Genomic DNA, 15,234 nt, shown 5'->3' with positions numbered 1-15,234 from the left:
TACTCAGTGTTTGTAGGATGGAATTGGAAAAAGCAAGGTGCCTGCCTCTTTGTTTATTAAAAATTAAAGTTCTTGGAAAGCTATATTTTCAGCCCAGATTTACCATGATCATCTAGGTTCTGTGTTTACCAGATGAAGGTCTGCAATTATTACTCAAACACCTCTTACCTCTCCAACAGACATACAGCTATAATATGGGTTAGATGGGTATGCCACTTTCAAAGATGCTTTAGTTAAAACATGCTGGCCACATGACACTTTAGATTTATAAATGATAATGAGACATTGGGGGTCTCCTAGTATAATTCTAGAGGTGGTCTTCTACCTTACGATTTCTCCAGTGAGTCCATTTGGAGGCCAGGCCAACTCCTAGGATTTCACTTCAGGCAGTAGAGATTTGTGTGCTTAATCTCCAATAGAACTTAGTGAGAAGGGAAGTTTAAAATGGCTCTCGCTTAATATATTTAATATTAATTTTTCCAGTTAAAGCACCAACTTTATAGAGGTCTAAAAATGTATATAACAAACTTGATCTCACTACATGTCTTGTTTTTGTTCATACATTCAGTAAATACTAATTAAGCACCTATTATATGCCAGCATAAGGCCACAGGAATGTGACATTGATCAAAACATAGGTCAAAATTTGTGGAGCTTAAATTCTGGTGGAGGAGACAACTACTAAGTAAAATATAGTCTATATGGGATGATGAGAAGTGCCATGCTGAAAATAAAGAAAAGAGGGTGAGATATTGGGAGTATAGGCAGAGAGAGATGTTACAATGTTAAAAGGTAAATCAGGAAATGACTCACTAAGAAGGTGACATCTCAAGACTTTAAGAAGGGAAAGGAGAAAATTATGCAGATATTTAGGGAAGGGCAAATTCACCAGCAGACTCAAAATCCCCAAAGGAAGGGCACCACTGATTGGGACCACCAGAGAGACTAGCATGCTAAAGAGATGAGAGAAGAGAAAAAGTAAACAAGGTGATCTCAGGGAGGTCAGGAATCCTGGTGATGCTGGGCCTTGTGAGTCCTTGTAAGGACTTTGGTTTTGACACAAAGCAAGATAGGGAGCCACTGGAGGGTCAGAGATGAGGTGCAGCATGATCTAACTTAGAATTTAAGGACCATTCTATTGTGTTGAGAATAGACTGTTGATCGCCAAGGGGAAAAGCAAAGATAAGACAGGAAGTTGCTGCAATAATCTGAGAGGGAAATTATGGTGGCTTGAACCGGAAAAGGGGGTAGTGAGAGGACAAGAAGTGGTCAGATCCCAAGATGCTGCTCTGATTTCCACTGCCCAAAGAGAGGGATAGAGAGGAGTCAAGGCCAAGTCGGAGGTTTTTGTCCAAAGAAATGGAAGGATAGAGTTGGCATTAACTAAGATGGGCAAGGCTATGGGAGGTGCAGTTCAAGAGGTCCTTCTTAGACACCCCAGTGGTGTCAAAAGAAGGCAGTTGGATATATGAGTCTGGAGTTCAGGGGCGGGGTCTAGACTGGAGATAAATTTAGTGTAGAAGACCTCTGCTTGAGGCTGGATGAGCTCACCACAGAAGTGACTATAGATAGAAAATGGAAAAAAAAAAAAAAAAAAGAAAGAAAAGGTGCAGGGACAGAGCCTCCAGAGGGGAACAGACTTTTGCTCCAGGAAGTTGTGGGGGATGGAGTGAAATAAGACAAAAGCAAATGCCCTGACCAAGAAAGCAAGTGAGGAGGAGGGAGAAACCAGCTGGTGGAACCTGCTGCTGAGTCATATGAGTTAAGTATTAACACCTCACCAGTACATCTAACAAAGTGAAACTGATTGGTGACTTTGAAAAGAGAGTACAGGTGGGTCAAAGGGTGGAGGTGAACGTGCATTAGAATAGATTCAGGAGAGATGAAGAGGACAAGAAATGGAGAGAGTGAAAATAAACAAGTATCCCAAGGCATTTTGCAAGGTGAGCAAAGAAATGTGGAGGTGATTATAGGCAGAAATGAGTGGGGAGGGCTTTAAGTTGTGAAAAGTACTTCTGTGTCTATATGCTGTTGGAAATGATTCGTGTGGAGAGAATATGAATGATTTAAGAGACAGAGAGGAGACTTGCTGGGGCTCGCCCTTGACCAGGCACGAGGGAATGGGATGGAGAATCCAAATGAGAGGTGACAGGTGGGAGCATGAAGAGCTGACCCAGCAACCAGACAGAGGATGTGGAATACGGATGGGGAGGTGGGTAGTGGGAGTTGTGGAAGATGTCTCGTGATTGTCACTTTTTTCAGTGAAGTAGAAGTCGTGGTCATCCGCTGAAAGTGAGGATAGAGAGGGAGGTAGTGTTTAAGGAGAGTGGAGAAGGTGTGAAATAGCTGTCTGGGAGGATGGGACCGTGAACAGATGATGAAAATATAGTACGATTTTTTGGCAGCATTCAGGGCCCATTTGCGTTCTGTTATCATGAGTTTAAGATAAGCCTACTCAACATGGCTGGGCACAGCCACGCTCGCCTGCAAGTCTCTGAAGGTGGTGTCGAGGAAGAGTGGCCAAGTGAGTGTTTTAAGGAAGGAGAGGGATGGGGGAGCTGAGGCTGTAAGTTGAGAAGTTGGACATGGCAACTGAAAAGTGGTAAAAAAAGAGAAGAGGGAACGTGAGAGGGGTAAGAGAGGAGATTGGGAAGCATAATAAATATGTAGGTCCTAGTGAAAGGTTGTCAAAGTAGGGGTCCTAGAGGGAGTAAGCCAGAAAGATGGAGAAGAGTAGAAAGAGATGAAAACTGAAATGGAGTTTCAGAGGGGTTGCAATGACTGCTAAGGACAAGAGTTAGACAGGCGGTTCTGCAACTTGATCATGCATATACATCCCTGGTTCAGATGCACATTTTGATCCAGTAAGTCTAGATGGGGAGACCTGAGATTCTGTCTTTCTTTCAGGATCCCAGGTGACATAGATGCCTCTTGTCCAGGGATCTCATTTGAAAGACAATCACCTAGAGTGGTACTTCCCAATCCCTTGAGGAGTTTAAAAAATACAGGTGCTAGACCAGTGTTGACCAGTGGATCAGTGTTTCTCTGGGTTAGATTTAATTTCTCTGGATTCGGTGTAGAATTGATATATTATGATTGTCCAAATAATTCTACAGTGAGGTCAGGATTGAAAGTCTTTGGCCTTTAAGTGTGAGTATCTTACAGACCAAGTTCATGGCAGGAAGGAGTGTCGTGTAACTGAGAGGCCAAAATGTTGAAAGTGTCATGTTTGTGGTTATTAAAATCATTAGAAATCATGACAGAAAATGTGCTGGATAAAATGACTGTGAGTCCAGAAGTCTGTAGATGACTACAAAAAAATATAGGAAGTGGGTGACAATCTGAAGGCATGAGATTCAAGACAAAGCTGTTTGGAGAGAAGGGTCTAGAATAGGCAAAGCAGAACAAGGAGGACACTTACCAAACCCCAGTCTCAGTGTATGTTGAATTTGGGAAATCAGACCTCCACCACTGGTCTCTGGAGACAACTCCAGAAAAAACACAGTAGCATCATGAAGAGCTGGGTTTAAGTTAAAGGAAAAAAAATGAAGAAAACAATTTAAAAAGAGTTTGAAATTTTGGAGTATTTTGCTGCTGCATTCCAAAACAGCTTGGAAGGGTGTGGAGACTCGCAGGGTGGGAGATGGGGGTGCACAGAGCAGTATGAGGATTCTAGTGCAGGAGGTGAGTGATGATGACCCGAGCTTCTTGCAGAGATGTGGTCTCCAAGCAGGACGTTGTGGCAGCTGGGAGTACTGGCACGGAGGGGACAGTGGTAAGGGAGTTATCAGAAGCGGAGGAGCCCATGGCTCATCTCTTCAATCCAGAGCTATTTCTAGTGGTAGCGAACCCTCTGTTTCTTTAAATAAAGGCATTGCAGGTGAGCCCAGAATGGAAAACAGGTCAAAGCAGAGCTTCTCTGGTTAAAGTCAGAGTTGGGGAGGAGGGCAGTGCCCCCCATAGGACCCTGGGGGCCTTCTCAGTACTTCTGGGTTCTTCAGAGGCCCTCAAAACCCAGGTCATAGTCACTGCTCCAGTGCTGGCAAGAGACTTGAGAAAAATGTGGAGCAGCGTATTTGAAAGTAAAGATGGTTTACCCAATAATCATGTAGGTCTTTTTAGGTCTTGCCAGTCATGCAGATTGTTCTTTTTTTCCATGTAATAGACTTTCAAATAAACAAGCGGTTTGCAATATCCCTTGGGATGTCTTTATGTCACTTCTGATCAGGTTAACATCACTGTTGTTAACCAATGTGATTTCAATAGAAGAAACTATAGTTTTCAACAGTCATGAATTAGGCCAGATTCTCCAGAGGCAAACCATGAGGCCAAGATTTGAAAGCAAGAGGTTTTGTTTTGTTTTGTTTTGCTTTGCTTTGCTTTGCTTTGTTTTGTTTTGTTTTATGGAAGCATTCATAGGGGAGAGAACCTCATAGGTGAGTGGAGCACGCTGGACAGAAAATGAGAAGCCCAGTAGGTGTGTACATTTAGGTGACACCTCAAAGAGATAGCTTTAGCCTAATCCTGCAGCGAAACTCTGGAGAGGAGCAGCTCAGATTCTGATCCCAACTGGACACAAAGCATATTTCCACACTCATGAGGCAATGGCTAAGCAGGAGGTTGTGGGGCAGGGATGCTGTGAACTTGTAGGCATTTCTGAGTAAAGTCCAGGAGTCTGAGACCCATATTTCAAAGAAAGAGTAACAATTATGGGTCCTTGAAAGAACAGCAATAAGAGTATGCACATGCGCACACGCGCACACACACACACACACACACACGCACACAGTAAATCCAAGACCAACTCGGGGGAGCCCAACAGTTCTTGCTATAAGTGGAAAGCTTTCTTGAGAATGGCATAGATATGCCCAGGTAAAGATTAGATTTAAAAATTGATGCCTGGGGACCCTTGGGTTGGCTCAGTGGCTGAGCATCTGCCTTAGTCTCAGGGTGTGTTCCCAGGGTCCTGGGATTGAGTCCCACACCATGTTCCTCACAGGGAACCTGCTTCTCTCTCTGCCTATGTCTCTGCCTCTCTCTCTCTTATGTCTCTCATTAATAAATAAATAAAATATTTTTGAAAATCAATGTCTGCTTTCAATTATCATCGAAGATATTTAATGATTATTAATATAGTTTGTAGCAGTATGAATTTTGCTACCTTCCCTCTTGCCCTTCTAGTGAGATCATACTACCATACACATATGGCCAAGTTTTAAGAAAATCTAGTTCAATAGATTATGACCATCTGATCAGGTATATCCCGGCATGGCCCTGACTGAAGGTGTTGTCTGTATTTGGAAACAAAATGCACGTTTTAAAACTGCACTGTCTTAGGTAGATTCCATTCTGTTTCTCACTACCATAGTGTAAATACCAGGAATGTTTTGCCATTTCAAAATTTATATCACTACAAATACTTGCTCTTATCTACATCCTCATACGTTTATTTCAGGATTGTTGTTGGTTTTTGTTTTTCCCTTTAAATTCTGGCCTCTCTTCTAAGGATTAGAGGAGCATTATTTTAGAGTCCCTATGTTGGATGTAATTTAGAGCAGTACAACGTCAAACCCACTGACAAGATTTAGAGATTAATTTCCAGCCCTCTTGTGGTGCCTGAGAAACTCCTTAAGATTTTGAAAATGGCAACACTATTGACTCTCTAGTGCTAAAGATTACTTGTATCCATTATCCCATCACTGCAAAAGAAAAGTTTAAGTGAGGCAAATATCAATGTTGTTTTGCTTTATGGGAAAACCAGTGCCTAGGAAAAAAAGGAGCAGCAGCAATTTATAGACTAAGAAATAGTTTACCATCCATAAAGACAGTTTATACAGATATATCTCCCTCCTTTCAATCTCTTAGGATAACATTGCTGTCGCTAAATTGATGTTATTTGCATGGAAAAAATGGTTCAGTAGTTTTGAACAGTCACGTCTTAGCTCAGGTTCCTCAGAAGCAAACCACGAGTCACAGATTTGATGCTAGTGATACACAGAAAGAGAGCTTTGAATATGATGTATATGCTATTTGGATTATATTGAACGTTGGTAGAAAACCTTTTTTTCGTCAAGTATTTTGGCTTAAATGCATCTCCAAATATGTGTTTGCTACATTTTAACATAAGTGCATTTGGGGGGAAATTTAATCCATATGTTTCAGCAAGGTTACACATAAATCATCCAAATGTTGGTTTATTAGAGCTACATGATGTCTAAGATGCCTTTTGAGCTTTTTTAATAGTCCTTACATTCTTTTGTGAAAAGCAGTAAGTTGCCAAGAGTAAACAAATCCAACAGCAAAAGGTTCGAGTTCAGTTTGAAATGCTTAGCCTATTATTTTTGATTGGGTTCTGAACTTGGCAGCGCGCGTTCCCCGTTCCTGCCCGCAGGGCGAAGTGAAAACAATTTGAACACTGTATTTCCCAATTGGTTCATTGACATTCGAGAATAATGGAGTACAGACACAAATCAGCATGTTTGGCAGGTGAGTGATACTTACCATGACCTCAGAAAGTTACTTCCTCCAGGTTTGCCCAAGATCAGAGCGTGAAACGATGTTATACGGATTACGAAACCCAAGTTAGGACAGACAGCCTTGGAGGGACCCGTACTGGGGATTTATCCATTTCTCTTGTGCACCTTTAGGTGGAATGGTTGAAAAATGAAGACATAATTGATCCTGTTGAAGATCGGAATTTTTATATCACTATTGATCATAACCTCATCATAAAGCAGGCCCGCCTCTCAGACACCGCAAACTATACTTGTGTTGCCAAAAACATCGTTGCCAAGAGGAAAAGCACGACTGCAACCGTCATAGTCTACGGTGAGTGAGCTGTCCGGGTCTCAATCTAGTTCATGTCAAATTACTGTTTCTCATTTTAATTTAAAATAGCCAGGAGAGGCCCCTTTTTGGTCCCCATCGCCCCTCTCTCCCAACTTCTGGCTTCGACAGGGAGGTTTACCTGCTTCCCTGATACTCCTAGAAAGACGAGACTTGGACGTTCCTAGCCCTTGGCCAGTCCTCTTACGGGAAGATGAAGGAAATCGGCCTGAGGCCTGCACCGGAGCCGGCCGACGTGCTGCCTCTCCAAGCCCTCCTCTCCTCTGCGTACCCTGGACCACCCATCCAGAGCAGTGGATGATGGTGATGCCGAGGTAGCCTGCTCCTACTCACTCAGGAAAACTGGAGCTGACCTGTTCCCCGAACACATCAGAGCAACGCTGACTTCCTAGAATTTGCTCACACGCTCCATCAGGGGTACTTCGAGTGACTGCAAGCCCTGCTATCGCCGTGGTCCTCATCCTAACCGTGTGGCAAGGTCCAACAGAATGATTTCTTCTGGAAGCATCCCTTCCTCTCTCTGGCCTATAGCCCAGCTCATCTCTGACTGGGCCTAGCCTTTCTCCAGAAATACTCAGCAATTCCACACTCACATTGGCAGTAGCGCGTGATGCTTTTATTTCTCTGCACGCTCTCGTGCTCAGGTGTCTTCCATTCATTCGACAGGTTTCATTCTACAGGTAGTTTCATTTCCCAGGCGGTGCGGTAAGCTCCGTTACCGACTGAGCCCACTCTATGGATGTATTTCTCACAGTGGTGGACATTGAGGAGGTCCTCATATTCTTGATGACTTATCGTGTCAGAGGTAACCCAACAACCCTGGGAAGTATTTTGAAGGTCTGCCACCCCTTAAATGATATGCCCGTGTCACACCACCCACTTAGAACTTAAGGAAGCTTTTCACAGCTGTGTTAGTGTTAAAGGACATTCCAGGGGCCTTGGGGCCTTGGGGCCTTGGGGCGACTCTGTGAAGGAGGGGCAGCCACGGGCAAGTATCTGGCTCGTGGGACTTCCTGCAGATCTGGTGGTGTTCCTCATGCCCTAAGGAGTTATGAGAAACAGGAGCCGCCAAGATGTTCCAAAGGCTGAATATTGTGACGCTTTAAATCTCTCATTTTCATTACAAGACAGGTACATACTATATTTTAATCCTCTGAATACTCTGAGGCTTAATTTCCTCATCAGGATAATGGCTCTGTTAAATTGTAAGCAGTTGCCTCTCTTCAGCCACAATGAAATGATCCCTCTTTTTGTCTTTCTAAACTGGCTGAAGGACTTGATTAACAGCATTTGAAGTGCAGAAAAGAAACAGCACAGCACAGCCCATAGGAATCATAGGTAACTAATGACAGCCTCTATACATGCAAATCTCTTTTCCTAATGGATAGAATGCTTTCAATATCTATAAATAGAAGCTGAACATTGTTTTTTGAAAGAATCAAACACAAGGAACTTCAGCATTTTGAGTTCAAAAAACAGCATTGGACTAGTGGACAGGAGTCTTTGCTCTAGGACTGGTTCTACCACCAATTGACCTTCAGTTGGTCACTTGACTGCATGCTAGGATCCCGTGTCTCCTCTGTCGAATGAGAAAGTAAGTCTAGGACTTTCACATTCCTTTTTTTTCTTTAGAAGTTTGTGTTTATTCATTTCTTGTTAAAATCTACCAGAGCAGTACACGTGTACTGTAATCCCAAATATTGGCTTGTCAGTGTGCTAGTAAGCAGTTTATACTGACAATTCCATGACATTTGGGTGTTTTTTTGGTGTTTTTTTTTGTTTGTTTGTTTTGTTTTTTTTGTGACATTTGGTTTTGTAAAGCTGAGCAGGTTAAGTTGCTCTTTGGAACACTAACTGAAACTCAACCTATCAACCAGCTGTCCTTTTCATGGCCCCATAAAGTAAGATGTCCAAGACTCAGAGATGAGGCTCAGCAGAAGTCCACAGCAAAACATATACATCTAATGAATATTTCATTTTTAAGTCTGTTGTGTATATTTATTTTTGTTAGTATCGTTTTTAGATTGCAAAAATGTATCTGGTATAGAAAATTTTGGAAACACAGAAAAGGTCAAAGAAGAAGATGTCCATAATCCTGTCATCTTGTCATCCAGAAATAGCTTTCAAAAAGATTGATATACATAAGACTGGCATTTTCTATGCACAGATAAGATTTTAAAATAAGGGGTATAAATATATTTTTTACTTAAAATGTAATGTTGAAATACTCATATATTATTAAATAGACTTCTGTAGGGAAATCCCTGGGTGGCTCAGCGGTTGGTGCCTGCCTTCGGCCCAGGGCCTGATCCTGGAGTTCCGGGATTGAGTCCCTGCATGAAGCCTGCTTCTCCCTCTGCCTGTGTCTCTGCCTCTCTCTCTCTCTCTCTCTCTCTGTGTGTCTCATAAATAAATAAATAAAATCTTTAAAAAATTTTTAAAAATAAAAAATAGACTTCTGTAGCACCGTTTTTAATGGCTGCCTACATGTCAATCATATGAACATGCATTTACTTTACCACTTTCCTATTGTTGAATATTACAGTTGTTTACAATTGTATATCTTTTTTACAGAAAATAACTCTGCAATGTCTTGTCTGTGTCTATATGTATAACACATTAACGATGATTTCCCATTGCATGAGTTTCTAGAAGAGGAGATGTCAGCTGTATGAAGTACACCATATAAACACTTCCCCTATAAGGTGCTGCCTGAATGTCTAGCACTCCCATTTATGATCAAGAGACAGACACTTATTTTAGTTGTGTCAGGTTTTAACTACCAGCAAATAATTTTTGTTAGAAAGTGCTTCATTAACAATAATTTAATCTAAACTCACATTATTTAAGTACTAAAATATATCAGAGTATTTTCTAGAGGGAGATGTCCAGAGGTAAATAGTGAACATGGTGTTAGAATGTAGATTTTATGATCATACCTATACTGAACTCTCCATCAAACACCATAGCTAGCCTTTACATACAGCATGAATGTCCATTCAATCACAGAAACAACTTGCCAATTTAGTCAAATAGCTGCTCAATTAGTTTAAAATCTAGCAATATTAAGACCTTATTTTTTAACCAGGTTCACTGGATTAGTTAATGAAACTGACTAAAAGTCCTTAAAAGGTTGTGAAGTTTACATGTGCTAAAGAAAACTAATTGGTCATCTGCTATTATGAAAAAGCTACATGATTTCATTCAGTTCTCATGCTTCAGATCCACCTGCAGTCTTGGCATAATGATGTAAACATTTATTATTTGAGATAAGCTGTCAAAAACAATTTTTGGAGCTTGACTAGGTAAGGGGAATATATATATTTTTAAAGAACACTAACCAAGAGAAATAGAACACAGTTCTATTTACTTTTCTGAGTAGGTGAGTAAATCTGGGTAATTCATTTTATTTATCTCTATGCTTAGATTCTTCTGCTCTTTAATAATATTTGGAATGAAATGATGCCCTAGCTCTCTTCAGGCTTTGAAATTTTAGATTTTTTTGATGGTTATTTAGCAGGTGAGTTTTTCTTTATGTGTTGTGTATGGTTTGTGTGTCTGTGTGTGCATGAACACACATTTAATCCACATTTTATATTTACCTCCTTCCAGTCAATGGTGGCTGGTCCACCTGGACAGAGTGGTCTGTGTGTAATAGCCGCTGTGGACGAGGGTATCAGAAACGCACAAGGACCTGCACCAACCCAGCACCACTCAATGGTGGTGCCTTCTGTGAAGGCCAGAGTGTGCAGAAAATAACCTGTACCACCTTATGCCCAGGTAAAAAAAACAGTGTTCTCGTTCCAAATGTGTCCTCCCATTCTAGGAGTACATTTTAGAGGATTTAAAAAAAGCCTTATTCTTGACCTGAATGTATGATAAACATTATTATTATCCATCATACCATTCAATGCTTACATTGCTGAGAAGTCAAGTATTACCCCGCATCAAACAGTACTTAACTTTATTACCCAAACATGCACAATAGAGTAAAACGGGAGATTAAACACTTCGAACATAATCCCTATCTATTAGTCAACAAAACTGCTGGAGCCAAGATTATAAATTCTATAATTCAAGAGATTTAGGCAGCATGGAAAGCCACACATTTTAGGAATAACAACCCTTGATCTTCAGAGAGTCATGGAAATTATTGGAATTAAAACTTAGAAAATGTTTTAGACTTATATTTGTTATTTGGTGTCAGTTTCTGGGTGAGGGCAAATAAAACATTTGTAAAGAATTAAAAGGAAGGCAAAGCTTTGTGACACATGGCCTAATGGATTTTGAAATGACAATACAATCAGCCCTTTATTATCTGTACATGTTGGACACATATTTTTGTGAGTTATTTGCAGTGGTACCTATAGCGAGATTGCATCCTCCTGCCGCTGAGCATCTTTTCGTGCTGTCTCATATTGTCACTAGCTCTTACCCTAGGCAAATTAAAGGTAATATTTGCCAAAACTAAAACTAAAACCAACTAAAATGCTTAACTATATAATATATTAAAAAGTTAAGCTAAAATTATTTTGAAATAATCCATATATTTAGTGCATTCCATTGGGGTAGCTGTTATGTTGTCAATTTCATTATGCATTCATTTGTATTTTATTTTTTTATGATTTCAGCCTCCTTACTTTCTTTTATTTAGCCTTTGTTTTGTCTTATTCATCCTCTAATACACATTTTCTCAGAGAAGGGTGTAGGAATGAGCTGGAAGAGAAAAATACAATCTATATTTTATATTGCCAAGTGTCCATTTTCAAATATCGAAACAGTATCCCACACTGAATCCTTTGAGAGATTTTATGTAATAAATTTTGACACTTACCTAGATTTGGAAGTTCAGTATTTTACCCTGTACTCTCCTATATTTTATCTAAGTGTTGACTTCCACAATTAAAAATACATTGAGCATTTTGAGTTGAAATAGAAGTGTGTGTGTCTGTGCACACACGTGTGTGTGTGTGTGCACGCATGTGTGTGTGTGTGTGCATGTTGGGATGATCTAGGTCAAAGTAAATGTCTTTTCTCCAAATAGCTGGGAGTTGTTTCAATAGCCAACTCTAAATGATTGAAATATTAATACTGTCATCATTTTTTTCATATGGGCATGTTTATATCTCCATACATATTATACCTAATATATTTACACAATAATTTGAATATGAAATCATATAGATTTCCCAACTATGTAGACTACTAAAATTGATATAATTTCTATGAATATGGAAGTGTAAAATATTATGTATATTAGATGTTCAATAAATGATGTTTGGCATTGTTTTATATTGAATTCTAGATAATCATAATTAATCATGTATTTCAGGACATTTTTTTTTACTTAACTACTTTTTTAATATTCTTGTCCTATTTATGTAAGAATTTTTAGAGGATGCATTTTAAGCATGACTTAAGTGAGATTTAATGTATTTTTTTTAGCTTGTGTGTTTTTAATATATATTGTACATATATCAGTTCAGTATCATTGAGATTACTGACAAGCCAGCAACAAAACTTAGTAAGAAAGTAAGTCAATTCTAAATGACTGAATCACAGCAAAAAATTAGGAATCTGCGTAAATATTATTTGTAAAATAAAAATAAAAATATATATAATCAAATAATGGAATAGGATTATCAAATAACAATGAAAAATAATACAGTCATTTCAACAAAGCATTGCAAAAGGTCTCAACAGAATCAAGCAGCTTGAGTAAAAAAATAAAATAAAAAGTATTTAAGACATGGATGAATAGATGAATGAATGGATGGATAGACAGATAGATAAATGATAGATATGGATGGATGGATGGATGCATGCATGCATGCATGCATCAGTGAGTGGATAGACAGATTTCTTCCCCATTGTACCAACCTCTTCTCCATATCACCACATAGGTTTACTTGCGCTGTCCACATAACACTTAACGCATAAAGAAATCTTGGATCCATAAAGAGGTCCCCTAATTTTCAATGCAAAATCCAAAAGCTTCCCTTTGTAACAGAAAAAAAGGGCATCATTGTGATCTACTTTATGTGCCTCCTGGTCCTCACCAGCTCCTGGTGGACAACTTTGGTTTCTCTGTCTCCCTTTGAGTGATTCCTTGGCAGTCACTAGTCAGTAAGGAAACAGTCACATACACCCACTAAGAAAAGTTCATGGAGCCTTGATGATGTACATAGAGCACACTCACTTCCTGCAGGGTTATGACTGCAGTACTCCTTGATGAGGCATTTTCTTCTGTTTTCTGTTTTGTTTTATGTATACTTGATCTCTACTCCCTTCTCCCATCAAGTAGCTGTTTCTCCCTCTGACCTTATGCTGGTTTTTGTGTGTATGTGTGTGTGTGTGGCAGTGGATGGCAGGTGGACTTCATGGAGCAAGTGGTCTACCTGTGGGACCGAGTGCACACACTGGCGCAGGAGGGAGTGCACGGCGCCCGCCCCCAAGAATGGAGGCAAGGACTGTGATGGCCTCGTCTTGCAATCCAAGAACTGCACTGATGGGCTTTGCATGCAGAGTAAGTCAATTTGGGCAAACAAAAAATAGGTGCGAGGCCTAAGGTTTAACCATTTGAATTTCATGGAAATATTAGAGATAAAGAATTCTGAACAACAATTAAAAATGTAGTAATATGCCAGTGTAATAGCTCTGTCTCAGAATTGAAAGAACTAATCTCCCAGGAATCAGAAAGAATAATAACTGCCCAGTTAACAAATGACATATGCAGTATTGCTTTCTCATAAGCAAAGAGTGATTTAGTCATATCCATGGGGAAACTGTCACTCTTTCCAGACCAGGGAATCATTACTTAGTTTTATTAGATTGCATAAAAGGGCACCCTCAACTCATAGTAGAATCATATGACTTCGAAAAGTAGGCTATTTATTCTTAATTTGTGGCCATTACTGAACCAATGTCCATGAATGTAAGATACATATAAGGAACAGGAAATGGTCCTGCAGAAGATTGACCAATTTATAGCAAATGCTTAACGGGAGCACCTCCACAAACCCTTGAAAATGCTAGATTTGTGTTAATGTTTGTTTAAAGGAAATGATGTTAATAAAACAAAAATTTTATTTTATTTTATTTTATTTTTTAAACAAAAATTTTAAAAGTGGGTGTAGAAGATTGGCTCAGGAATATAATGGAAGTATAGGCTAAATATTCCCCATTTTTCATGACTTTTTTTCTTAGCTTTTCTTAATGAGATGGTAGTTTGATTTCCATACTCGCAAACTTTTACCCCTTTAATTGAGGAGTCCTTAAGTATACAAAATTTACCACCTTATGTGACCATGGATTAAGGTAGTAAAAATTATTCTGATATCACACCTATTCATATGAATGGATCAAACAATGTGCTATCTTTGGATCTTCACTAATAGTGGCCAGATGTTGCCATTTATTATAACATATTACGAATTGCTTGCAGAACACAAGCAACTACATATATTTGTGTAGAATTATTTATATTTGTCACCTAAAAATAAAATATTTTACTTTCACCACATTTATGAAATTCTGTTTACCTTCCAGTGTCTATACACATAAGGACCTTTAAAAAGAAACCTTCCTTAAAATAAAAATAAGTAATTATACTTGCTGACAGAATAAAAATCCAACAGGCTTCTTATTTTTCTGTCCACAGTATGTTGCATTCTTTGAGAACTGACTGCTGCTGAGTGTAAAGCACAGCTTCTGGTTATGATTTTCAGACTGCTACTGTGTATCTCACCAAGTTTGTATTAGAAATGCAAGAATGAAAAGAATATAGCTGTTTTCCTAACCATTAATCCAGAGATACAGGATTTGTTCCCGTAGGCATGAGTTTGGGTTGAGGATTAAAATAAAAACATAGCATGCACCAAGTTATTATTTTTTAAATGTTTTTATAATTTAATATTCTTCTTTTAGTGGTGACCAAATTGATTCATGTGGTCAAAAGGTAGCAATATTTGAAGTCTCTCTCTCTCTCTCTCTCTCTCTCCCCCCCCAACCCCCCCCCCCCCCCCCCCCCGCCCCTCATCTCTCTCTCTTTCTCCCTCTCTCAATACTGTATTTCAACTTTGGGTAATTTAAAACCTCCTGCTTCTATTGTGCATATTTTAAAGTTCCCAAAGCAACCTATTTAACAAGAACTACAATGCTGCAAGATGGAACTTAGGGCCTTTAATTGGTCACACAAAATGACATATACTAAATTAAGACATTTGTCAAATACAAACATGAAATACTCAAATTAAGACTTCCATGACATAGCATCCCCTTAGCATCTAGTTTGTTTCTTATGTCACTAATAGAATTTTTCTTATGATTGGATATTTGCCAGTAATGATGTCACGAAGTAGTTGTATAAATCGGGAAGGGGTACAAGGC

General features: G+C 39.3%; 1 protein-coding gene across 3 annotated transcripts in view; it reads left to right on the top strand.

Annotated features, from left to right (window-relative positions):
* Positions 1-15,234, top strand: part of UNC5C (unc-5 netrin receptor C) — a 351,448-nt gene that overhangs the window by 270,535 nt on the left and 65,679 nt on the right. For 2 of the 3 annotated variants that reach the window (XM_077882935.1, XM_077882934.1), the window contains exons 5-7: positions 6,648-6,828; positions 10,459-10,626; positions 13,208-13,372. In XM_077882935.1, coding sequence (XP_077739061.1) covers positions 6,648-6,828; positions 10,459-10,626; positions 13,208-13,372 — 514 coding nt within the window. Of the gene's footprint in view, positions 1-1,803; positions 1,944-6,647; positions 6,829-10,458; positions 10,627-13,207; positions 13,373-15,234 lie in introns of those variants that run through there. The other variant, XM_077882936.1, reaches the window with a different exon arrangement.

The sequence above is a fragment of the Canis aureus genome, chromosome 33 (assembly GCF_053574225.1).
Source record: "Canis aureus isolate CA01 chromosome 33, VMU_Caureus_v.1.0, whole genome shotgun sequence".
Lineage (NCBI taxonomy): Eukaryota > Metazoa > Chordata > Mammalia > Carnivora > Canidae > Canis > Canis aureus.
Note: the sequence above shows the minus strand (reverse complement) of the source record. Positions and strands in the feature narration are given on the sequence as shown.